This window comes from Cynocephalus volans, chromosome 1 (genome assembly GCF_027409185.1).
Source record: "Cynocephalus volans isolate mCynVol1 chromosome 1, mCynVol1.pri, whole genome shotgun sequence".
Lineage (NCBI taxonomy): Eukaryota > Metazoa > Chordata > Mammalia > Dermoptera > Cynocephalidae > Cynocephalus > Cynocephalus volans.
Window position 1 is genome coordinate 196,784,763 of NC_084460.1, and position 26,643 is coordinate 196,811,405.

The window sequence follows — 26,643 nt, forward strand, 5'->3', positions numbered from 1 at the left end:
CAGAGCCCCTCCTTGGATGCCTAACAACGGTCAGGCATGCATCTGGCATGGTCCCTGCTGCCTGGGCTGGCTGCGGCCAATCCTTATGTTCTTTGGTCCACCTGCCAAGAGGTGCTGGCTCTCCTCAAAATGACGACTGGGACTCATGCTGGGCCTGCTAATTTGGGCCCCCCCCCAAACAGCTGCAGGGGTGTTTTGAGGTCATCTACTCCAAAACTCGCCCATTAAAGATGAATCAGACTTTGCAGGGAAGCAGCTACAAAACCACAACTAAGTCGCTGGGAACCAAATTTACCAAGATTTCATTTTCAATTTTTCAGAAAAATAGAGTCTCTCCATGATTTGACATAGTGCAAAGACAAACTTGGATTAGAATCCCAGCTGAATCACAGTGAGCAATTTAACCTTTCCAAGCCTTGGTTTCCTCATCTGTAAAACGGGGATAATGATGGTGTCTATTTCATAGGACTGTTTTAAGTTTGAAAGTCCCTAAAACTGTGCCTGAGATACAGCAGGCAGTCATGAAAGGGGAGCTATCAGTACAACAGAGCCCAGGGGCAAAACCCAGAGGGCCCAGGAGGCCCTCAGAATCTTCACACTGGATGGTGCAGATTTGTGAAAGGGCACTGTTAGAACTGATTGTTTCAGGGGAGCAATAATTTGTCTGTTGGCTGAGTACACCAGAGATAATTACTGATTATGCTTGACAGTGCATGGAAGCTGGGCTTACAATACTGCACAGACCAGGACCCAAACAGGTGACATCCAGATTTCACAAACTTCCCACTTGGAGGTTGTCCCCAGGGCCTGGAGGTAAGCATTCTTCCAATTGTTGTCTAGCTCTGGCAGATGTGACTGCCCGGGACATGCAGATCCAATGAGCCTGCCTGGCTACTCCTCTGTTTCTGTGCCTTTGCCCACACCAATCCTTGGCCTCGAATGCCTTCCTGCAGCCTATACCTTGTTGGGCAAATCCCTTCTCATCCTTGTTAGCTCAGCAGTGGACCTCTCAGTGACACCCTCCCTGAAGCGCCTTCCTCTGGCCTGAACTCTCTTCTCTCTGCTCCCCATGGGGTGCACTGTCCTGGTCTCAGGTTGGTGGGTCCATCTCCCAGGGTTACTGGCTCCACCTGGAAGCAGGGTGTGTCTGAGGCTCTTCTACATGCTCAGCACCTGGCAGGCAACTGGCACTCAACAGGTGCTCACAGGTATTTCAGAATCAGTCTGTGTGCCAGGCACCAAGCTTGGTGGAAGGGAGCTGTGAGATATGTCACGAGTCACAACCTCAAGACGTTCTTGCTCACAGGCCACCTACAGAGGCAGATCCACCTGACAGGGTACTGCAGTAAATGTGGGGGGCTTAAGAGATGGCTTTGCTCTGGGCAGGGGCTGCCATATGTGCCTAGCACAGGAAAAACGGAACCACACTGATGAACCCTCTCGCCAAGGGCAGGTCCTGCTGGCCTTGGCATGTGACTGTGGAAGGATGGACACTCACATTCCTGCCACGGTATAGGTGTTTTGTGAAGAGAAGACTTGGGAGAACACCACCTCTGTATGGCTTTTAGAGACAGACCTGAGGCTGAAGGATACAAGTTCTGGAAGGCTGACCATGGCTCGATAAAAGGCAGGCTGTCTACTGGCAGGAGAACAGCTGAGGTGCCTCCTGTCCTCAGCCTCTGAGGTCCTTGCCTGGACATTCCCATCAGGGCAGGTCCCCAGAGCCTGCAGGATGCTGGCCAGGGTGTGAGGTCACAGTAGCCTGTGGTCACTGAAGCCGGTGGCCCTACGTGGCCTGCCTAGGCCTCCAACCCAGGAACGCTGGCCTCCCTGACAATGGGGTTGCCCTGTGGGGCACACTGACCACAGCTGGAGCCCAACAAAACAAACCAGTGATAGCATGGGGATTTCAAGCAACACACTGAGGCCACATGGCAGCCCAGTCTGTCTGAGGTCACGCAGATCCCACTGGCCAGGGAGCCTCATCCGAGCAGAGGCTAGGAGTGGCTATCATCACAGCAACATGCACACACTGCTGTCTGGGGCTGGAAGTCACTCCAGCCTCAGCATCTAGGCCTGTAGGAGGCAGGTGGGGCCCGAGTTGCCACGCGGATGAATTAAGGCTTTTGTCTCCACACCTCATTTGCCATCATTTGGGGAAGGTGAACTGTACCTCCTCGTCCCACTGTGTGCAATGGCCAAGAAAAAAGGAAGCCCATGTTTCTCCTAGGGCACCCTCTTCCCTCTCTCAGGCCCTGGCCCAGTAGGGATGCCCAGGAGTTCCTTTAGGGGTGCCTGGCCTACCTCATCACAGCAGCCCCACGAAGGAAGCACCAGCTGTATGCCCACCGGGTGGGCACATGACAACTCCTACACCGACAGCTGCACTTCACCATGAGGACTCTGCATCCAGACGGGGGAGTCACTTCCCCATGTCATGTGGCCGGAAAGAGGCAAGCAGGAGTCTATTCAAGTTGGCCTCACTCCCAGGACGAGCTCCCCGCATCCAAGGGTCATCCCATCCCCTCAGAGAACTCTGTGTTCTCTTGGTGTGAGGGGGCTGGAAGCTTGGAGAGGCCACTGCCCTTCCCCAAAAGATTCAACAGGGGACACAGGTCAGCTCCCAATAACAGGTCTGATTAAAGGTGTGCAGGGCTACCCCTTGCTCTTCCCCAATGCCAGAGAAGGCTGCTGGTGCTGGGCCTGGAAGGCAGAGGATCTGGGTCATAGAGCTGCCCAGCAGGGACAGAAGCAATGCTCTTCCTGGCACATGCAGAGAAGGACTGGAGTCTGGAGTCTGATGGGGGGACCCAGGGCCTGGAAGTAGTGAGGCAGGACCCTGCATCTGGGCACTGCTGCCCCTTTGAGAGCACTGGTTCCCTTGCTAACCCTGATCCTTCCCACTTGGCTGTGTGGCCTCAGCCAGGCTGCTGCTCCTTCCTGGAGCCTCACCAGGGTGGTATAAACAGGCCAGTGCCAAGCACATGGTAGGGGGTAACATGCATTCACTCCCTTCCCTTCCCTTCTCAGCACCATGTCAACCTGGAATACGGAGCATCTGTTGACCTGGGCACCCAGCACCTTAGACAACAGGCCCATCAGCCAACACAGCCACAGATGACTGTCCAGACATCCCCCCCAGGAAGCCTCCGTAGATGTCCCCTCTGCACAGGATCACTTAGATTACAGCTGTGCCCTGACTTGCCATCTCAAGAAAGGGCTGACTGCATGCCAGCCATCAAGGGGCCACAGACACATATTTCCTTTTTGAATCCAGATAGAAAATCCACAAAGTAGGCATTTTATTACCATCTTACAGATGAGAACACACAGATAGGCTAGATCTCTCAGCCAAGGTCACTCACAGCAGGTGGTGGAACTACAACCATCCCAGGTGGGTCTGGACCGGAGCCTGTGCCTGTGTCATGGGCAGGTCAGTAGTGCTCTTGCTGACTGCTATTCTTTGTGAGCAGAGCTTGGGGCGGGGGCAAGATCAGGGACAGGGCAACACCTGAGAAGAGGACAACTTTCTCCCCAACCTTTTTCTGTCTCTATCACCACCACCCCCCACCCCATCATCACACACGATCCGACCCAGCTCTCAGGTGGGAACTGGAGCCTCTCCCTGACATTTGCTGTGAATGACTGGTAAGGATCCAAGGGCACAAATGCTCGAAGAAACGGTCATTCTGACAGACCAAACAAAGCCAAAGGAATGAATCTCAAATGGCAGAATTCTAAGTATTATGAATGCATTTGGGAGACTAGGGAGCTTCCCAGCAGCCTAGAAATCACACCAACATTGCCAACCTACAAAGCAGGTCCTTTAGGGACCACAGGTTTTTTCTTTTTTGAATACGTGGCCCCATCCGAGGGCCCAACCTAAAGTCCCTCTGCATAATGGGTGCTACCAGTGCCAGTGAACAGACGACCATGCCACAGGGACACCACCAGGAAAGATGTTTACTAGCGAAATCCAAGCCACTGCTTCAAGTCGGTCCCTGGCAGCAACCTGCCTTTCTTCTTCCACTTCCACACCACTGTGCTAATTGTCCCGACCCTGCCGCCAGTCCAGGCCTTGAATTCTAGCAGCTGGGCAGAGATTCAAGGAGGCGGCCTCGAGGATGATAGGAGGAACCAGCTGTATGAGCTCAACTTAAAAGACTGCCACAGTGTCCTGTGTCACAGATACACATGTGCACGAGCTCACACACTCCCAGGGCACAACCAACCAGACGACAGAGCCAGTCCTTCCACAAGCTGCACTGCTTGGACACTGATCTTAGGCACTGCCTTCTCCCCTCTGTCCAGCTCTGGCTCATCTGAGCCTGATTCTCCAGATAGTCCTTCTTACATCTGTTCATACTCCCAACAAGGCTGTCCTGAGCACTTGCCCAGGCCTGTGAAACAGGTAAGCACAGGGCGGTGTAACGAGGGCTCCAGCAGAGGAACAATTTTCTGACTCTGCCTGGAAGTGTGGAGAAAGCTTCTTAGAGGAGGTGACATTTGGACTGGGTTCTGAAGGATGAACAGGCATTCATGAGGAAGTACGTTACAAACACAGGAAGCAGCATGTGCAAAGGAAGTCTGAGCCTAACGCCGTGTGCGTGTGAAGGTTTTGCCTTTGAGGGTGGGGCACGGTCCACAGACAACTATGGGCTGGGTCTATATTGGACCCACTTCCTTTCTTCTGCTCTGGGCAGGGAGACACGTTACCAGAGTCCAGCTGAACAGAGCATTCCATATCCCTGCACACCATGTTTGGTTCAGAGACGGGCACGTGCCCCAGACAGCAGCTTTGACTGGGATCTTTGGGAAAGAAGTTCTTTCTGTGCACAGGATTGCTGAGCTGGTAGGATGTAAGCATGGAGCTCCTGGAGACCTTGAGAGCAAAGTCCAAGAATGAATGATACAGAGAACACCAGGGCTGTGAGATGGAGAGCCAGTTTCTTGATTTGAGCCCCTCTCCTACAGCTAGCACCCTCGGCCTTTTCAGTATTTGAGTCAAGACATTTGTTCGTTTGAACTGAGTTTTTCTGTCTTAGGTAACTGCCAAGGTCTGTCAAGGCAGGCCTTGACTAATACAGCCTCCCATTGTCAGTGTGACCTGGATGTGGCATCCTGCAAGGCAGACCTGGGCCACAGTCCCTCAGGCCTGTCCACCCACTCCCCTGCAGAACTGGCAGAGAGGGTCCCAGATGTACCCCATAGCTGCTGAGGCTGGTGAGGGCAGCTGTGTTAGTCCTTCTGTGTCCAGGCATGAGATACAAGCAGAGGACTCTGGGTGGGCAGAACAGCCTCTCCTCCTCGTGCGTGCACATGCGTGCATGTGTGCCTTGCTCACATGTCGGTGAGCAGCAGCGGCCTGGAGCAGCGGCCCAGGCGCACGGGCCATCTCTGAGGCAGCAGACGAGGCCTGTGCTTCCTCCCATCCTGGAAGGCCTCTCCCCAGCAGGACCCTTCCTCTTTCCATTTCCCCTCCCTCCTAAGAGGGGGTGCCTGGCAAAGCCCCTGGACAGGATTTCAGGACCAGGCCCAAAGGTCAGCATGGTGGCTAGAAGAAGTAAGGAGGAAAAGGAAAAAGGGGAGAACAGACAAAGTAAACTGAGGCATAACCGGACGGCTGCTCTGTAGCCTAACTGGACGATGCCCCAGGAAAGTTGCTGCTGCTGCTGACAAAGGCATCAACATTTGCTGAACTACTACTACACGCCACACATCCAACAAGCCTGCAAGGTAGGTTTGTTATTTCCATTTTGAAGACGAGGAAACGGAGGATCAGAGAAGTCACATGACTCACCAAGGTTGCAGAGTTAGTGGCAGAGCTGAATGGAAGGCAGGCCTCTCTGCCTCCATGAAGTCAGGCTGGGCATACTGACAGTTCTAATAGTCCTCATAGACGCAGGCTTCTGGTCGTCCTGTCCTCGCCACCTCTGCCCTTGAGGAGCTCAGCTGGTCCCCAAACTGACCCTGAGGTGGTGCAGGCTGAGGGGGCCGCCCATGCTCATAGGCAGAGGCTGGACTTTTAAGTCAGACACATCTGGGTCTGAATCGTGTCTTTGCATCTTGTCACTTTGGTGCTAACTGCCCCTCAGCCTCCGTGTCCTTGCTTGCAGGATGGGACACTGGAGCCTGCCTGCAGGGCAGCTATGAGATGGATGAGCCAAGTACAGGAAATGTGCAAGGTGGCACCAGCGCTCACCTCTCCTCCTGCATCTAACAGACAAGCCAACAGGAGTAGCCCAAGGGTGGAGGAGACGGCCCACCCCACGTCTTCCAGTATCAACTCCTAGGCCCCTTCCCCACATGCTGGCACAAGGTTTTTGGTAGGAGACAAACGGAGAGGCCAAGGTGATGAGAACCCTACACGGCCACAAGTAACTTTGCGCCTGACTGGCTGGGCATCAGTGAGCACACCCAGACCCTCAGAGATGGGTGCCGTGCCTGGCAGCTAGAACAATGGGGGCACATTCCTAAAGGGTGGGCAGCTTCTGCCAGGCTGGGGCGACCAGTAAAACTCTGCAGACAGGGAGAAGGGAGGGGTCTGACCCACAACACAGCCCCGGCCAGGACACAGGGGCAGAAACTGACATGTTCCTTAACTCAGGGAAAGGATGGGAAGGAACTCCAGTGATTGAGGCCCCGCACTCCATCCATGGTGCCTGTTTGGGGAAGCCAAATGATGCAGAGCTGAGGGGTACTGGTTCACCCAGCCTCTGCACGAGCCATTGGGGCAGGCTCTTCTTCTTGGGGGTCAGAGCCGAAGGAGGGACCAACCCTTGGCAATTCAGGACGGCTTCGTTCAGAGACCTCCTGTGCTGGTCAGTGAGGCCAGAAACAGGCAGGCCTGGGCCCTTGGTGTCCTATTTCACAGATATCACTACTGAGACACAGAGTGGCAGTGATGTGGCCACGGTGAGGTCAGCACAGCAGCAGGCTGACCAGTGGAACCTGGGTGTCCCCAGACCAGTCTAGGGGCCTTTGCAGAAGATGTAAATGGGGAGGTCCAGTCACTCGGGGCCTTGTGTCTACAAACCTCAGCTCCAGCCTGCTACTCGAGGTGACTGTGGCCTCACTGTAGCAGGAGGGAGACTGGAGTCCCATGTGGTCCAGCGCTTGCCTCTCCCCTCCACATCCTGTGTGTACCAGTCTGGTCCTGGGCACATGCCAGGCTTGGTCCTCACAGCTCCACTCCTTCACGTCTGCATCTCCAGTCACGCCCTTCTCCTCTGCATCCCTTTCCCCAGTTTCCCCCCCTTTTCCCCCAAGAGGTGCCAGCTCAGGTGCTCCACCCAGGATACCTCCCAGGCCCAGGTCAAGCTCAGGCCCCTCATGAGATGCTCCTTTGGAAGGCAGCTCCTTCCCTCACCCCTGAGCACATCCATCTCACTGGATGACCTGGCTCCAGCAGGGATGAGCTCACACATGGCTTGTGTCCCCACTGGACGGGCAGCCCCATAAGCAGGTGTCCACCCTGCTGTTGCCCACACTGCTTGCCTAGTACCAGGCTCTGTCCCCACTGGGTGCACGAAGTATACTCAGTATGTGCCTGCTGATGAAGGAAGACAGAAGCAACAGTGTAACCCGTGAAGAGCACAGGCATTGTAGCAGAAGGCCTGGGCTCCATCTCAGCCCAGCTCACCCCTAGCTGTGTGGCTGGGAGCAAAGTATGTGCCCTCTCCGAACCTGTTCCTCATCTGCAAAGAGTAGTGTCATGACGAAGGACATACGCAGAAGGAAAGCACATGTGGGGGCTGCTGCTATCTCCCAAATATGTGTCCACGTCCTAATCCTTGGAAACTGTGACCTGATTTGGGAAAAGAGACAGATGGGATTGCAGTAAAGATTTTGAGATGAGGGAATTATGGATTATTCAGTTTGGCCCTAAATACCATCATAGGGTCCTTATAAGAGGCAGAGGGAGATACGACAAAGAGGAGAAGACCATGTGACATGGAGGCAGAGATCACAGTGATGTAGCCACAAACCAAGGAATGCCAGCAGCTGCCAGGAGCTGGAAGAGGCAAAGAAAGGGTTCTTCCCTGGGACTTCTGAGGGAGCGTGGCCCAGCTGACACCTTGATTTCAGCCCAGTGATGCTGATTTCGGACTTATGACCTCCAAAACTGTGAGAGCATAAATCTCTGTTGCTTTAAGCCACCGAGTTTGTGGCAATTTGTTACAGCAGCCCCAGGCAACTAATATAGAATGTAAAGCATATTGTACTTGCTGGAGTTGGCCCTCTGGAGGAGGCAGACTTCACTGTCATTATTATTGTCACCTTCCTTTGAGACTGCAAACTCTCAGAGTTATTTCTTGGAATAACCCAGGCTCCAGAAGGTGCTTCCTCCATGGCAGGCTGGCAGGGAAAGGGACCGCCCCATACTGGGGTGCACTTGGCAGGGGAGGGCTTCTGAGCACCACATTCCAACCCCCCATGCTCACAGCACTCTGGAGCGTGCTTTCCTGCCCACCATCCGGATTACACGGTCACTGACTTCCATAGCTGAATCCACCCAGGCACGCAGCCCTGACACGCCAACTCCTCCTGCTCCGGGACCGCTGGCCTGTGTGCACCAGCCCTGCCTCTGGGCTATGGTGCCTACCACCCACCAGGATCACAGCACCATGGGGGGTTCAGCAGAGCTCAGAAAAGGGGAGACCAGGACCCTTCTGCAGCTGCTGAGCTGCTCAGGCCAGGTGCCCACGTTCTCAGAAACATTAGGCAGGTGTCCTCCGGGCCCACTGACCTGATGGATGGGAGCCAAATTCCCCACAGCCCCAGCCTTGCTGCTCTGTGCCTCTCTTCCCCAAACCGGGACTTCTTAATGCCAGGGCAGGGCAGGCATGTGGCTGCTCTCACCAGATCATCCCTGCAGAGCAAGCCCAGAGCCTGCTACTCTAGGCTCTCCCAACAAATACAACAGAGCTCCAAAAAGCTCTTCTGGATGGAATTCAATCTCCTCTATAAGGTTTTCATTTGATGGTTTTGGTTTTGTTGTGTTTTTTTTTTGTTATTTGGTTTTGTATGTGAAACGGTATGTTGGCAAGCTTGCTTACCATGCTTTCCATACATTCATTAAAAAAGCTCCAGAAATCAAGACTGTTCCAAAATGTACTAAGGGGATTTGCATGTTTAAAGAGATGTACAGCAGATTATTTTGAAAAACACTGGAGAACTGCCCCATCCCCAAACTGGAGCCCAGTTCATTTTCTGTGTCAATCTGCACTTCTCTATCAGGGTGGTAGTCTGCCCATGTGGAGGAGGCTCTGCAAACAGGAGCTGGGGCCACAGCATCCAGCCATTCATTGATTTGTTCCCATGTCCACACATCATTCCCTCCATCAGCCAATGTTCACTGAGTATGAGCCTCTCATGGCACTGGGTGGGGAGCTGGGGGTCTGAGGAAGAGTTGGACAGAACCCTAAATGCATCCAGGCAGTGGGACAGTGGTCACAAACCCCATTGACAAGTGCTGCACCAGAGTTGTGCCTGGTGGACCCTGACATTCCGCCCTGACCCACATGTGCACAGATCTCAGCAGAGTGCATGAGCACCCATAAGGCTGTGGTAACAACAAGGCTGTTGGGGTGCCGTGGCTGGGAGGGGTGCCCAGCTCCAGCTACAGGCTCAGGAAATCACAGCCCCCAAGCCTATAGTTCACATTGGTACTTTGCCAAATCACCATGCTGGGACCTCTGGGGTCATGAAGGGATAGTGGACACTGACTGTGGTACTTGTAAACAGTAGACAAGAGGTTGAAGCAGGAAGAGGGGTGGGAGGGAAAGGATTCATCCACTCTGCTGTGGCAATCTGAGAGGGCTTCCAGCAGGGGGTGGCATCTGACCTAGACTCTTACAGGGGAAAGGGAAGGAGGCACTCAGTAGTACAGGCCTGGTGTTCTGAAACAGGGAGAATAGCTGAACAAGTGCAGGTCATATCAGGGAATGGCCATTATGGTCCAGGGCTGAAGGTCTGGCCACACACCTGGGTGGGAGGAAGTGTACGAAAAACCATGAAGGAAAGGTCAATAACCTACCTGAGCTACTTTAGAATAGAAACTTCTCTTCCTCCAAACTTGCCATCAAGGGAGTGAAGAGCCCAGGCACAAATTGGGAGAAGATATTCACAACACATATTACTAACCACAGAACGGGTGGCCTTAATATATAAAACGCTTATTCAAATCAATAGGAAAAAGACAGCCCCACAGAAAAACGGGCAAAATAGCTGAACGGGCATTTTATAAGAGGGAAAAACATTAGTGGGCAATAATAATATAAAAGAATGATGAGCTTCATTAGTAATAAGGGAAGTAGAAAATTAGAAGCACGGGGAGATGCCATTTTGGCAAAAAGTACAACACTGACGACATCGCCCTGGTGACAAGGACGTGCCAAGCTCTCAAACCCCACTGGCAGGAGTGAGTGTTGGCAAAACCAGCTGGCAATAGTCTGGCAACATCTAGGAGGTTAAATTGTAAATACTCTACGACTCAGCAATTCCATGCCTAGACACACAGTTCACTCTAGAGAACCCGCTGCACAGGGGGCTGGAGGACAGCACGTGAGCGTCCCAGCAGTTATGCTCAAAATGGTAAAAACACAGACTGCTTCAGAGCAGCAAGAATAAACAAATTAAGAATTCCCATGCATGAATGAGTGAATCTCTGGGACATAATATGGAGTGTGAAAAGCAAGTTCCCAAAGAACACATCTGCAATGATTCCATTTATATAAAGAACAACAAAGCAAAACTAAACAATGTATTAGGGGTCAGACAGAAGGTAAAACTGTCATAACTGCGAACGGATGATAAACTCCAAATCCCAGAGAAAGATGGAGTGGGGAGGACCTGGGGCAGGAGCATGGGGGACACACGGCACCTTGAAGGTGCTGGCATGTCCCCAGTGCTTAAGCTGGGCAGGGGACAAGGGTGTATGTGTCATTAATGTGTGAGTATCTTAAACATGCATCTGGTTTTCTTCTGTATGTCTTCAATATTTAACAAGACCAAAATTTTTTAAAAGGGTGGCCGGGTGGAAACTGGCCTCTGTTTAAAAGTTGGCTGGGTGGACTGGCATTCTGGGGTGGGGAGTGGGTGGCTGTAGGGCTGTGGTGGAGAACTCATGTGGGCCACTGGAAAGCGTTTGAGGGCTCAGGGGTTGTCTCCCTGACCCACCTTGGCTGCGACATCTACCTGCTGCCTAGGATACCTGCTGACCAGCCCTCGCCCCGTGTGATGGGTCTGTTCTGCAACAGACACCCATCTGTGTACACATGCAATCCATTCAACCCTCCATTCCCCCTGTTCCCATTACAGACCCTCCACTCTGTCAGACCCTGCCGAGCACCAGCTTTCAACTGTCACTCCCCACGCAGGGCCATAATAAAGAAATCACTGTTTTCAGTTGACAAAGAGCAGATTTCTTACTAAGTAAACACTGATGTTTTGGTAGGGAAATTAGGTTATAAAAGTGCGCCTACAAAGGAGGCCATACAGATGGACTCGGTTAAGATCCAGCCGCATGGTCAACAGCGGTTTGCAATTGCCCACCCTTTCTCACATTTTTCTCCCTTGCAGCAGAAGGACAGGAAGGTTATCAGCTTTTTCAATATAAAAATCAAAATGTGTAAAAGACAAGAGGGAAATATCAGAGAGACTTTTTTCCTAGCAAAGTGATGAATTGCACGGAGCAGGGGTGGGGGACTCCAGAGGAGGCCTTGGATAGGCACCACATGTCTGGGGCCCGGAACACGGCAGGGTGCAGGGAAGAGGCCCTGAGAGAGCTGGTCTGGATTAGGCCCTCTCCAGGTGACCTGCCGCACTGGTTAACCTCTGGACATGTGGGGTCTTTGTCCGTAGCAGGAGACACCCTTGGCTGAGCACTTTTGAGCCAAATCTTCCAGAAAGTCAGGGCTTTAAAGCCATAGGTGGGAATAAGACATGTAGTCTTGGGAGTAGGGGGTGAGGGCTGGGAGGGATTTCACTCCCTTTGGTAAAGGGAGGGATTTCACTAGACTTCACTCGGGGCCTGGGTTAAGCAATGAGAAAAAGCCTGGGTGGACGGTGGAATAAACACAGGGAACCTCCTCCACAGTGAGAATTCTTAAACTCTAGCCTAGGCTGCCAAAGTGGTGTATGGAATTTCCTTTCCTGGATGTCTGTCAAAACTAGATGGATAATGCTGAATAGCTGAGATAAATCTCTTCTTAGAGGCGGGTGTGCTGCTAATTTTTAGCAAGCTTTTGAGTCCATTAGTGTGTGCTTTGAAAAGGTCCCCCTCCTTCTTAGTAGCACTGGTAGTGGGAGTGGAGGCCCCTCACTGGAACAGGGGCAACCCCAAGAAGGTGGCTGGGGCTGGGGTGGGGTGGGGGAGAGAGAGGCAGGCCTCCTCACCTCCCTGCTGATAAATACTTTCCATTCCAGTTTACTGGTGCTCTGGGCTCCCCCTACTCCCCTTCCAGCTTGCCATCCTTTAGCTATTCAAGTCCTGCCCCCTCCCCGGCCAGACCACGAGATCTCTGTAGGCACAAGACTGTGCCTCTTTGCGCCTGTATCCCCAGTGCCTGGCATGAGGCTGGCACATCACAGGCACTGGGTGAGTGTCCTCAGATGAACGAGGATTAGGAACACTCCCCCACTGGGTTAAGCAACAACTGAACTCTTTACTTTGCTTGGGTGGGCAGGCCAAGTGCACATTTCAGAAGTACAGCTCCTAGAAGGAGAGGATGGGAGGAGGGGCTCCCAACGTGCTCAACCTATTTCTTCTCAGTGGGCACCGGAACGTGTAACTGATGCTGCAACACTGGCTGCAGTCAGTGACGGAGGCTTGGCGAGCAGCAGCAATGGTGATGGACTTTTCTAAGCATGGGGACTCAGGCAGGTCACTGCTTACACATTCCCTCAACACATGGTGAGTGAGGCTGGCAGGAGTGACCCTGAGTGACAGCACTTGGAACACAGATAAATCCAGCAACAATGAATTAGCCTGAATAAATGAATGTGTTTTGGGCACTGGTATCAGCTTCCACCCAGAGTGGACAACCTGAATCTGTGCAGTCTAAGAGGAACCCCACGTCAATGGCCAACCTACCCCACAAATGCCTAAAATTCTACTGTTAGCAATTAATTCCTTTGGGTTGACTACTGTTGTGTTTCCATATGTGGTGGCCAGGATAACATGCTGAGGACTGTAGCAAGATTCTCCTTCCTCTCTGAGGATATCATAGCATAGGGAAGAGCTCAGGCTTGGGGGTCAGATCTCACCTAAAAGCTGAGCAATCTTGGGAAGCTTTTAAATTCTAGGAACCTCCAATTTTCTTCACTACGAGTTGCAGAGAATGTCACCCACCTTACAGGGTGTTGGGAGGACAGAATATGACACCATCAGCCCAGCACCCTGCAGAGTGCCTGGAACAAAATGTGGGTTTCCTTCTAGTGTCAGCATAAGAGTGATAAGAGCAGAGGATTGTCTGATGCTCACTATGTCCCAGGCACTGTTCTCCATGCTTTATATAAACTCAGTTACATAGTCCTCACAGCAATTCCATGTGGGTTACTATTATATCCCCATTTTAGAGATGGAGAAACTGAGGCTCGGGGAGGTTAAGTAGCCAGCCTAAGGATGGAAAGGACCTACGCAGCATAGGCAGGATCTGAACCCCAACACAACAACACCCTGTATCCTGGGGGTGTGGATAGGAAATCCCCAAGACAGTGGGAGCCATTGGAATAGGAGAGATCCAGAAAGGTCACCACCCAGCCTGCAAAACCTTCCCGCAGGCAGCCCCTCCCCACACTGCTGTGTACTCCTTCCCCCACTGCAGACCCACCTTGACTCTGCTCATCAAGATTTGTTTCACTCCCTGGGCCCTTCCTGCTCTCAGCTGACCAAGCTAGCTCTCTCCAAAGCCAGAGCCAGGCAGCTCCGATTCTGCAAATACTGGCATTCAGTAAAGATCAAAGACCAGGCCATCTTATCAGACACGTTCCTTATTAAAATTTTACAGGCCAGATTCCATTATAAATGAGCTGTCTGTCCCACGCAGCAGAGTACGCTCCTGGCGTTGGGAATCTGAAGCTCTCAGAGCCAGGGGAGATTTTAGCATGGGGCAGGGGGCCGGGGGAGTGTTCTAGGGTCAAACTGCCTGGGTTCAGATCCCAGCTATGCTACTTGCTAGGAGTATATCACTGAGAAGGTAGCTAGCCTTCCTATGCCTCAGTTTCCCCACTTACCTACTGGGATGCCTTCCTTGCAGGGAGGGTGAAGCGATGTAAGTAGAGGGCTGGCCATGGTCTCCTGCTCTTGCTCCTCAGCTGGTCTGACCTCAGCATCCCACAGCCCAGAGAGGGAAGGGGCCCACCAGACAGGGTCTCTAAGGGCCTTTCGCATCACAGTGAGTCAAGGCTCCACATTTTGTCACTCAGTCCTCAGGCAGCCACGGGAGGAGGGTGTGCTGTTCTACAAAATGCCTAGACCCAGGGTTTCTGGGTCCTCGTCTGCCTGCCGTCCAGTTGCTCTGAAGTGGTCAGCCACGGCGAGCTTTTAGGAGCACTCCCTGGGGATGGGAGGGCAGCGTGGACCCAAGGGGGGAGGAGGGACAAGGCCTTTGGTGGCAACCCTGGGCCCACCCAGCATCTAAGCCTAGGAGGCAGGCAGACATGCCCTTCGGAAGTCTCCTCCTCCCAAAAGTCTCTGAGGAGAAACACGCATGTTTACTGAGGGAGGAGAAGGCTCTTCGTGCAACACAAACAAAACCAAACCCTCTATGAATCGTGAACCTGGTGTGTTGTGCCAAGAGTTAAGAAGAAAATATCCAAATGTCTTTCTGCCCAACAACCCCACCTTGGAGAATGGCTAAGGATAGAGTCACAGGGCCCAGGACAATGCCGGTGAGTCACAGGTGGAGAAGACTGCTGTGTTTATTAATCTCACGACAAACCGGTACAGTCTTTACGGAACATTGACCTTGGAAAAAGCCATCTTCAAATCCCCCCAGACTGGAACTTTCATGAGCTCAGCCCAACAACAGCAAAGAAACTACTTTCTTAAGTGAAGCCACACCAACACAGGGGCTAAACATCCCCACTAATATGCAGTTGCTGGGACAAAGTGGGGATGCGGACATTCCTAACAGCTCTCTCAGGGGGCTCCTGGAAATGCGCACTTCATGTGGTCAAGTGTGCAGATGACGGGAGAGGGTCTAGGTTCCCACCCCCACCAGCTGGCGTCCCCTCTTCCTTAAAGTACCTGGGCCAGCGTGACTCTCCATGAGTTGGTAGCTACAACCCAGAGCCATCTGTCCCCAGCAGGAGCCCCCTCCTCTCCTTTTCCATTAAGGGTGGCCTTGTGCCGTGACTGACAATGCAACGCACACCGAGAACAGCTCAGGTCAAGTGATCTTCAGGGAGCAATTAGCAGCGGTCAGGCCCAGAATCTGGGTGATGCATGTCGGAGGTCAGGTAAGAAGCCAGGTAGGAGGAGAGGGGAGGGCACTGTCCTCCTGTGGCCGTTCCCACCCCATATGCTCACTGCCTTCTGTAAGCTGAGAATATGAATAGGTTTAGGTCAACTTGGAAAGCCTCATCTGTGAATGGGTTACCAAAAGGAACCAGGGGATTTTTAATAGCCCGTTTTCAGAGGCAGAGGCAGACGCATTATCAGTGAGAGAAAAAGCTCTACAATCTGCTGGCCCTGTGACTCCAGAAAGCCAGCAAACAGCTCTGGGCCTGCTTTCTTGGGTATCAAATCAACAGGGTGGCCTGCAGTGGTCCTCAAACTCTGGCCTGTGCATACCTATAAATAAGCAGATTCCCAAGCCTTACCTTAGCCTGAAAGAACCAGAACTTCTGGGGTCAGGGCCTAGGAATGTGCATCTTTATAAGACACACTCCACCTGTTCAGATCTGCAGCAGATTTGGGAACCGCTGCACGGCAGTCTCTATGAGCCCTTTGGGGTGGGAAGCAGCTGGAACTGGCCCTCTCTGAAGCCCCAGGGCAGTGCAAGGGTGGACTGGTAAGAACCCCACAAGCTACATTTATAGCTGGCCTTCTCTTCTCACCCTTGGGACTCAGGAGCATGTGCCCATGAGGGTCACAAGAGAACCTGGCCTGACCAGCAACGACAGTCCCTGACCCATCTGTCTCCCTATCACCAGCAGTTTACATAGACCAAGGATGCTGCACCAGGAGCTCATGGGCAGTGTCATTTCCTCTTCCTGAACCACGTGAGCTCTAGTGAGCAATGCAAGTCCTTGAGGTGACTGGGAAGAGTCACTCTGCAGAGGGGTGGGGAGTGGGTGTCTACATGGGAAGCCACCTGGCTGGGCTGGGCTGGATGGGTGTCCCCACGTGCGCTGCCTGTCTGGAGCAGTGTGGTCAGCTCTGGCCCTGGTGCTCTGCTGCCCGGGGCCCCTATGACAGCTCTGTACGGTCCCCTTGCTGTGTTCCTGCCCCTCTCCTGTCCATCCCCTAAGTTCTCCCACAGTTACCCTGGAAATAAATATGACCACTCCCTCCTGCTCCTGGTCACCAAAAGGAGGAAGTCCAAATTCCTCAATGGTAAAAATAAAGACTGCTCCTGCTTTTGCCACACTTGTCCCTCAGCCTGCAATGAACCCCCACTCGAGCAGGCAAATGGGGAGGACAACATAATAACAATAACCACTAACATCCATTGAATGTCTCCAGAGTGTTCTAAATGCTTTACTCACATCCCCCATTTCATTCTCAAAACAGCTCGGTGGCTGGGTTATCTGGTTTTCTCAGTAGATCTGGCCCTTTCACAGAGGAGAAAACTGAGACTTGTTAATTCACGTCAATCGACTCCCCTGAGGCTAGTGGCCTCAGCGCTGGGTTCAAGAAAGGCCATAGCAACAGCAGCTCCTTGGCGATGACTGCAGTAGTCCTGGGGGACTGAGGGAGGGTGGAAGGAGAGAACGCAGGGGAGCTCCTCACCTGGGGCCGCACATGTGGAGCTCTCCATCCCTGGAGCTATCAGGGTCCCCAGGGGGAATGGCGAGGTGTGGTGGGTGTGGAGTGCTGGTAAGCAGGAGGCGTACCCCCAGTGGGCCATGCAATGCAGCCCTGTGATTCAGAGCAGTGGGCCAAGGCTCAGACTCTGCTGACAAGAGATGACACCGCACCTCATTTGCTGTGCAATGTTTGTGTAATTAGACACATTTGGTGCCGACACGGAGTGGCTGGCTACATCATAGGCTTGATGGATCGGGGTGCTCCACCAGGCTCCGACCACATTAATCACACAAGCCAGAGCCATGGGGCCATTTTTCTCATAGGCTTTGTCCTGGTTCTCACCTGGGGCACTAAGGGGGGCTTCCAGAGCCCAAGGCCAACCTGAAGCACTCACAGTGTCCGCCGTTGTCCTGGGCAGGGACCATCTGTCCTGAGGATTACACAGAGCTACTGGAACACCCCCCCGCCAGCAGGATTGGGGGCTCTGGGAGCACTGTGCTGCTGCCCACCACCAGGGTTTAACCAGAGAGGCCCTTCTTGGCTGGGGAGGGGATCTGCACCTCAAGAGTCTGGTCTCCTCAGCCCTCACAGAAGCAACCACCTAGCGGTGATGATGCATGAATGTTATTGAGCCTCTCTGAGTCTCAGTGTCTGCATATGCAGGATGAAGCTTATAACCCCATCTCACAGGGCAACCAGGAAGATTAACTAATACCATATGCCAGGCTCCAGTGCAGTGCCTGTCCCGTGCAGACCTGTGTAATTTGTCAACACGCTTTACTGTATTCTACTGGGTGACACCAGGCTCCCCGCTGGAGCTTGGTGATCCCAAGTGAGCTGAATATTGACTCCCAAGGATGCCTGCCTCCTAATCTCTGGAATCTGGCAAAAGGGACTTTGCAAATGTGATTACACGAAGAATCTTGAGATGGGGAGAACAGCCTGGATAATTCAGGAAGGCTCTAAAAGCAATTGCAGGTGTCCTTATAAGAGAGAGGCAGAGAGAGAAATCTACCACAGACAAGGAAGAAGGTGACATGAGGACAGAGGTGGGGAGAAAAGGTAATGTCATGGGAAGTTGTGGTCTCAGGCCAAGGAAGGCAGAAAGCTTCTGGAAACCAGAAAAGCAAAGAAACAGGTTCTCTCCTGGAGCCTCCAGAAGGAACAAGCCCTACCCTGGTTTTAGTCCCACATAAGACTTTCTTCAGATTTGTGGCCTCCAGAACTATATGAGAATAAATTTGTACTGTTTCAATGCACTAAGCTGGTGGGAATTTGTTACAGCAGCAATAGGAAATGAATACAATGCCCTTCAGGAATCTAGCCTAGTGAAAGAGCCATGCAGACTAGTAGTGAGTGTCAAGGACGTTTCCACATCCCGCCAGCCAGTGCCCTCTCCTGCAGCCTGCCCTCATCCACGTTCTGCCTTGCTAGGTTCTCTGCTCACACCCGGTCCCTCACTGGCCAGGAAGGAAGCAGGCCCAGACAGGGTGGGTGGCCGCGTCCAGCCCAGAGCTGGAGAACAGCAAAACCTGGAGAAGATCTGGGTTGTGTCCCGGCCCACGGCTCCCCACCTGCCCAGGGAGGGACAGCACCGGGGGCTTTTCTCATTCAGTGGCAGGCCTGAGCCTGCAGCAGCATCACCAGGGCCTCATCCTCAGAGTCTCTGACTCAGCAGGTCTGGGCTGGGGCCTGAGAATCTGTATTCCTCATAGGCTTCCAGGGGACACTGATGCTGCTGGTCCAGAAGTTTTCTGAACCACTGAACTAGGGGCAGTGCCCTAACAAAGGGCTGTATGGCTGTCAAAAGGGATCAGCTGAACCTGTCAGAGGGAGCTGTGATCCATACTTATGCTCCAGGAGAAAGGCCAGCATGTGGTCAGGGCCTGGGCTCAGGGCGTTGCACTTCGATTTATAACTCCCCCACTCCCTAAGCAAGTGACCTTGAGGATTATCTTTTAACCTCTTGGTGCTGTCTCAGTTCCTTCATCTGTAAAATGGGGAAGACATGAAATGTCTACCTTTTAGGGTTGTTGAGAAGATTAAATGACATGAAACACATGAAGTGTTTACAATAGATCTTACACACAAGGTCAGAGTTATTATGAGAAATAGCAGTCATCAACATTGGGACCTTCTTACACTTCTGGTGGTGGCCCTAGGTGTGTGGGGAGATGTGAGCCAGGACATTCACCTGCAGAGTGATGCACACCCATGTGGACTCTCTCTACATGGAGCTCTCAGTATGCTTATGTCTCCTGACTAGCACTGGGACTGTGTGCAGGGAGCATTTTGAGGTGGGCCTGCTGTGCCCAGGATCTGTGCCACTGAACCAGCCAAACATTTCTCACAAACAGGAAATCAGTAACACCAACCCCTCAAAAAGGGACTGAGCTCCCTTGATGCTCTCAGTATTCTTTGATGTCAACAACCAAGCAATTTTCGGGTAGTCCAACTAAGTCCAAATATATGCACCTTCCAGAGATCACCTGGGCTGTGCTCTCAGCCACCCACACAGGGAGGGGCGCTGGAAGTGGGCAGGGGGTGGAAGTGGACCCATCACCCACCAGGTGGACTCAAGGGTGCTGCAGCAGATGCTAGTCAAGTGAGAACAGGTGCATGCACTTAAATAAAATTAAAAGTTCCCAGCATGTCAAAAGGACACAGAAGGCACCTTGAAGGGACAACCAATGGCCAAATTTGGGGCAATTTAAACAACACTATAAACAGTGATAACAATAGAGCATAACCCATAGAATAACACAAATATCTGTGCATCTTTATATATAGAATAAAGAAATGTGAGAGAAGGGACAGCTCTTCCTTACGGCAGAATTCCAATCAACAAATGTGGAAGGAATGATGGAAATAGGAAATTGGCATTTGGTAAACACTAGCAATTACTGTTTCTGGCAAGACTCATTAATGGACGTTTAAGTTAGTGAGTGAAAAATATGATGAGAAACAGAGTATTTACATATTCTCAAAATACCTCCCCCCAAATATTTATTAATTACAAAGGAAATAACTTGGAAGTGGAAAAACCCAGCAGACACCACCTTAACCAAGTGATCAACATTTCTGGTGATGAGAAGTATGAACACCACATGCCTCCTGAGATTGTGCAGTGGAAAGGACTCACGTCACTTTTATGGCATTATTCTCCTGAATGCATAAAATGAATGCAATTATGAAGCAACATCAGGCAAACCCAAACCAAGAGACATTTTATACAGTAACTAGCCAGTACTCTTTAAAATTGTCAAGGTCACAAAGGATAAAGACTGAGGAAGTGTCCTGGATTAAAGATGACTAAGGAGGCATGACAAGCAGTTCTGGATCCTGAACTGGGAAAAAAAAAAGACATTAGCAGGCAACCAACCAAATTTGGATAAGATTTGTCAGTCAGTTAACAACATTACATCCGTCTTAAGTGATGTAAGATGCTAACATTTGAGGAGCTGGGTGAAGGGCATACAGAAAATCATTTATGAGTGGTGCAACTGCTTTTGTACATCTGAAATTATTTTGAAGTAAAACATTAAAAGGTAAAAAAGATTTTTAAAAAGTAAATAAAAGTCCTAGGTTTGTCCTGTTTCGGGGAGGCAATGGAGGTCCTGAAACAGGGTCATCTGAGGTTTGGCTGGGACACGTCTCAGGCAGAGTGCTTTGGGTGTAGTGAGTGCTCAGCAAGTATTTATGACTTCGCTGGATGAGAGACAGGAGAGGCAGTAGGATTTGTCTCCAATAGGTGGAATTCGTGGAGAAGGTTCTCCACTTCAGCAAGCATTGATTATGCACCTATTGTGTGTTGGCTGTTATAGACAAAGAAATGAGAGGGAAGTTCAGAGCCTGCTGGTGGGGGTGGTACGCAAACAGATAATTCAGGTGTAAAAGTGCGGTGAGAACTTAGGTCAGGGGCCCTCACTCTGTGTGGGGGATGACAGTGCCCCCAGGAAGAGGTGGCTCCTGAGCTGAGGCTTGGAGGTGACCAGGTGGAGGGGACATTCCAGGCAGACATTCCAGGGAAATATGGGACAGGGTTGTGTGTGTTGGAGCCACAAAGAACAAGTTGGCATGCACCGGTGAGATGCTGCAGGGGCACGGGAGGGAAGGCACTGGGTCAGGAGGGGCTGAGGGGCCTTGGGACCAGTTGTTGCTTCCTAGAAGCTCCCCTCCAAGGCATGTATGGGGAGCAGCAAGAGGGTGGAGGTGGGGAGAAGGGTGAGGCCTGTCTCCTGGAAGGAGAATAGATGGGTAGCAAGGGGCCGAGCCTTCGAGTCATGAAGACCAAGAAAAGTGACATCAGCCTTGGGCTTAGGGGACTGAGATGGAAATGAAGAGAGGCAGGGCTAGGCATATTGAAACTGCACAGGTGAACACACCCCTTCTGCCTGGCGACCTCGAAGCAGGGAACAGAGAGAGGTCCCAAAGCATCAGTTTGAGCTTGTCCTTATAATAGGGTGACTATATAATTTATTACTCAAACTGGTACACTTGAGAGAGTGAAAGGAAGTGCTCTGAATTATTATGCTGGAACAACATATATCTAAGGTGGCCTTACTTATACAGGATCTTTGGCCTGTAGGGGATTCCCACTTCATGGATGGGTAAAGAGCCTCACACGGTGCCTGGATACATCAAAAAAGCCTAGAGCCTTAGAATCAGTGACATAGGAGAAGGCACCAGAAGGGGAGCTGGTGTTCACATGCCACCCACCTCCACACACTCACAGGTGGCAAAGGTGCATGCCCATCCAGGAGAATGTGGATCAGGAACTCCAAAAAGAAAGACAGAGAGCAGAGGTGGCCAAGGCTGCCAGCGAGGCTCCATGGTGGCAAGAGACCGCACACCGAGAACAGCAGGCTGAGCCCAGAACTTACCCATGCACGCTGTGGACAGAGTGAGGCTCGTAATGGTACCTTCCTTCCTGGTGGCGCATGTCAATTGGTAAGGGCGCATGGAACGGTGGCAAGAGGTGCTGCGGCACTGCAGAGGGACAGAGAGAAAGAGGACTTCAAAAACTTTCCCCCTCCCTCGAAAAGCAATTTTCAAAGGACGTTAAAGCTCAATGAATTTCAGAGCAAGAGCAACCAGGATAAGGGGCTCCTTGGTGCCCGTGTTATCACACACCCATGAAGGGGGATGAATAAATAATCAAAGTCAACTCAAGAAGTCTACATCTTCCACATAAAAGATCCCCAACCGTGCTCTTGACAAAGACAAGCAGCTAAGCGCTCTTTGAACCACGAAACCGGGCTCAGGCCAAATCAGGGCTGACAGAGCCAACAGGCTCCGACTCCACCAGCTCTGCCCATCCCCGCCTTGGCTCCAGCAGGACCAGGTTATGCACATGGCCAGGGAATATTTACCTAGAACCATCTGTGAAGGCAGGGGCCTGCTCTGACGGCATAGCCAGCCTCAGGAAAGCCAAATCCCACCAAGCTGTCTGCCCTGTCTTGGCAGCATAAAGTGAACATCTACGTGGTTCTATTAATTCTCTGGTTCTTAATACTAATGACTGACCCCCATGAGTGCTGGCGGGTGCCTCCTGGATTGAACACGTGAGTGTCAGTTTCCAGAGTTGAGTCAGCCTCCTGTCTGAACTTGGCCTGCCCTCAACTCATCATGATAATTGTAGGATGCTCTTTGCTTATTAAAAAAATTCCTGGGTACCCTGGAGGCAAATGTAATTATAGGATTTAGGAAAACAAGGTTCTTTCAAAAGTAGTTAGACGGGGAAAAGGGCTAAGAAGTGGAGATTTCTCGGTCAACTTTCCTTCAGTCTGGAGGCTACAGGCCAGTGGGAAGCAGAGTTGAGTGTGGACTTCTGAATAATTCAAAGAAATATGTATGGGTTTGTTTTAAATAAGTACTGGTCAGCTGACTGCTGGGCCTACTGTAATAAATGCATAAAAATAATGCTGCTGTTTCTGCTCAATCAGATCCTGGCAGAGTACTGTAAACACTATGAATTATTTTTTTAAATTGTGGTAAATATACATAACATAAAATTTACCATCTTAACTATTTTTAAGTGTACAGTTCACTGGCATTAAGTATGTTCAGGAGGTGCTCAGGTTCCCTGGGCTGGGGTTTCAGAACAAGCCTCTGGATTTCTAGCCACTCCCTGAGGTCTCAGGCCCCCTCCTGTGAGCTCTCCCCTAGAGGAAAGTTACTCTTGCCAGTTAGACCTATTTTCAGCACTAACAGGGGAAAATGAAACCACAAGGGGCTGGCTAATGCAAATCCCGTGGCTGGGCAGGCTCAATAGAGAGCACAGAATATTCTTGAATATGCCTGGTGCATGTGATAGGATCTGACCAATGAACACACCCCAGGAAGACCGACTGAGCATGTGCACGATGAAATGTTACATAACTGGGAGCCACCCCTTAAGTGAATATTCATAAGATAGAGAAACTATAAAAGCGGAATCCCAGCAGAAGGCAGGGTTGTTGCTCACTTTCCTGGAGGCAACGTGTACTTTTCTGGCTGAGGTGTGTATACTTTAATTTGCTTACTTTCAGCAAGCAGCTGCTTGTTTTCTTGAGCCAGCCTGCCCTCTGTACTGAACCTTTTTTTTTTTTTTTGTCTTTTTCGTGACCGGCACTCAGCCAGTGAGTGCACCGGCCATTCCTATATAGGATCTGAACCCGCGGCAGGAGCGTCGCCGCGCTCCCAGCGCCGCACTCTCCCGAGTGCACCACGGGCTCGGCCCTGAACTTTAAGTGTGTTTTTCTTGCTTTTGTGTTAGACTTGATGTCTGTACTTGATGTCTGTCTTACTTTTGTGTTAAACTTGGTGTGGGCTCTGCTCAGTCTCTGGAGCTGTGCTGCACTCTCTCTGTGGAACCTGTATTTCTTATCTGTTATATTAAACTTGTTCTCACTCTCTATCGTGACTCTACCCTTGAGTTCTTTCCTGTGGTGGAGTCAAGAACCTGGTAAGAGAACTGGGCGGGTTGAGGCTGACTATTGGGCCTGCGGACCCTACCTCAAACATCATAGCCATAACCACTAACCATCTCTAGAACGTTTTCATCCTCCCAGACTGGAACTTTGTACCCACTGAACAGTAACTCCTTATTTCCCTCCGTAAGCCCCCAGCAACCACCATTCTACTTTCCATCTCTATGAATTTCCTATTCTAGATATTTCATACAAGTAGAATCATACAATATTTGTCCTGTTTTGTGACTGGTTTATTTCACTCAGCATAATGTCCTCAAGTTTCATCCACGTTGTAGCATGTGCCAGAACTTCCTTCCTTTTTAAGGCTGAATAACATTCCATTGTGTGTATACATCACATTTGTTTATCCATTCAGATGCTGACAGACACTTGGGTGGAATGCTATAAATTTGTAATAGGAGGAAACTTATCTCCTGAAATCTTAACTTTAATTTTTACATATTCAATTTTATCTTCATAATTCCACAATAATGGCACCTTCTGTGGGGACTAGGAAAAAAGAAAGCAAATCTTCTCACCCCGATTAAATCAATTTGCCAAACCTTGACTCAAAGAGGAATTGGCTAGTGGACATGAAAGCTGACACATGGTCCAGCCCCACGGCCCCACTCTCACTTCTAGAGCCTCCAACCGCTGGGGCAACCACTCTTTCCCTTAGGCCCCTGTCCTCTCAGTGCCCAGCCCTTCTCTGAGTGCTTTGCAGATACAGGCACACCTTGTCCTATTGTACTTTGCTTTATCATGCTTTGCAGATACTGTGTTTTTTTTTACAAATGGAAGGTTTATGGCAACCCTGCTGCCAGTACGTTCACTGGCGCCATTTTTCCAACAGCACATGCTCACTTCATGCCTCTGTGTCACATTTTGGTCATTTTTGCAATATTTCAAACTTTTTCGTTAATACTATATTTGTTATGGTGATCTGTGATTAATGATTTTTGATGTTACTATTTTAATTGTTTTGGGGTGCCATGAACTGTGCCCGTATAAGAGCTTAATCGAGAAATGTGTGTTTTTACTGCTCCACCACCAGGCTATTCCCCCATCTCTCTCCCTCTCTCCAGGCCTACTTACTAAAACACAACAATATTGAAATTACACCAAGTAATCATCCTACAGTGCCCTCTAAGCATTCAAGTGAAAGGAGGAGTCACATGTCTCTCATTTTAAATCAAAAGCTAGAAATGATTAAGCTTAGTGAGGAAGGTGTGTTGAAAGCTGAGACTGGCCTCCTGCGCCAGTTAGCCAAGGTGTGAATGCAAAGGAAATATTCTTGAAGGAAATAAAAGTACCGCTCCACGGAACAAGTGAAGGGTTGGAAAGTGAAACAGCCTTATTGCTGTTACGGAGAAAGATCTAGTGGTCTGGATAGAAGATCAAACCAGCTACAACATTACCTTAGGGCAAAGCCTCATCCAGAGCGAGGCCCTAACTCTTCAATTCTGTGAAGGCTGCGAGGTAAGGAAGCTGTAGAAGAAAAGTTTGGTGCTAGCAGAGGTTGTTTCATAAGGTGTAAGGAAAGAAGCCATCCCATAACAGAAAAGTGCCAGGTGAAGCAGCATGTGCTGATGCAGAAGCTGTGGCAAGTGATCCAGAAGATCCAGCTGGGATCATTGATGGAGGTGGCCACACTCAACAGATGTTCAGTGTAGATGAAACAGCCTTTCATTGGAAGATGATCTCATCTAGGACTTTCATAGCTATAGAGGAGAAGTCAATGCCTCCCTTCAAAGCTGTAAAGGACAGGCTCTCTTTCAGTGGAAGCCAGTGCTCATTTACCATTCTGAAAATCCTGAGGTTATGCTAAAGATACTCTGCCTGTGCTGTTTAAATGAATCAACAAAGCCTGGATGACAACACATGTGTTTACAGCATGGTTTACTGAGCAAGCCCACTGTTGAGACCTACTGTTCAAAAAAAGATTCCTTTCAAAATACTACTGCTCGTTGACAATACACCTAAGAGCTCTGATATACAAGGAGATTAATGTTTTTATGCCTGCTAACACAACATCAATTTTGCAGCCCATGGTACAAGGAGTAATTTTGACTTTTAAGTCTTATTATTTAAGAAATACATCTCATAAGGCTGTAGATAGTGATTCCTCTGATGAATCTGGGCAAAGTAAACTGAAGATTCACCATTCTAGACGCCATTAAGAACATCAGTATTCATAGGAGGTGGACAAAATATCAACATTAACAGGAGTTTGGAAGGAGTTGATTCCATCCCTCATGGATGACTCTGAGGGGTTAAGATTTTGGTGGAGGCGGTACCTGTAGATGTGGTAGAAATAGCAAGAGAACTAGAATTAGAAGTAGAGCCTAAAGATGTAACTGAACTGCTGCAATCTCATGGTAAAACTTAAATGGATGATGAGTTGCTTCTTATGGATAAGCAAAGAAAATTTTTTTCTTGTGATGGAAACTACTGGTAAAGACAGCATGAACATTGTTGAAATGACAACAAAGGATTTGAATATTACATAAACTTAGTCAATAAAGCAGCGGCAGTGTTGGAGAGGATTGAATCCAGTTCTGAAGGAAGTTCTGCTGTGGATAAAATGCTATCAAACAGATGCTATCACGTTACAGAGAAATCATTCATGAAAGAGTCGATTGATGCAGCAAACTTCATTGTCATCTATTTTAAGAAATTGCCACAGCCACCCCAAACTTCAGCAGCTACCAC

The 26,643-nt window shown here is 50.5% G+C and overlaps 1 protein-coding gene across 2 annotated transcripts in view; it reads right to left on the reverse strand.

Annotated features, from left to right (window-relative positions):
• Window positions 1-26,643, reverse strand: part of GLI2 (GLI family zinc finger 2) — a 179,857-nt gene that overhangs the window by 35,217 nt on the left and 117,997 nt on the right. For both annotated transcript variants that reach the window (XM_063115753.1, XM_063115748.1), the window contains exon 2: window positions 21,862-21,967. In XM_063115753.1, the coding sequence (XP_062971823.1) occupies window positions 21,862-21,967 (106 nt within the window). The remainder of the gene's footprint in view (window positions 1-21,861; window positions 21,968-26,643) is intronic.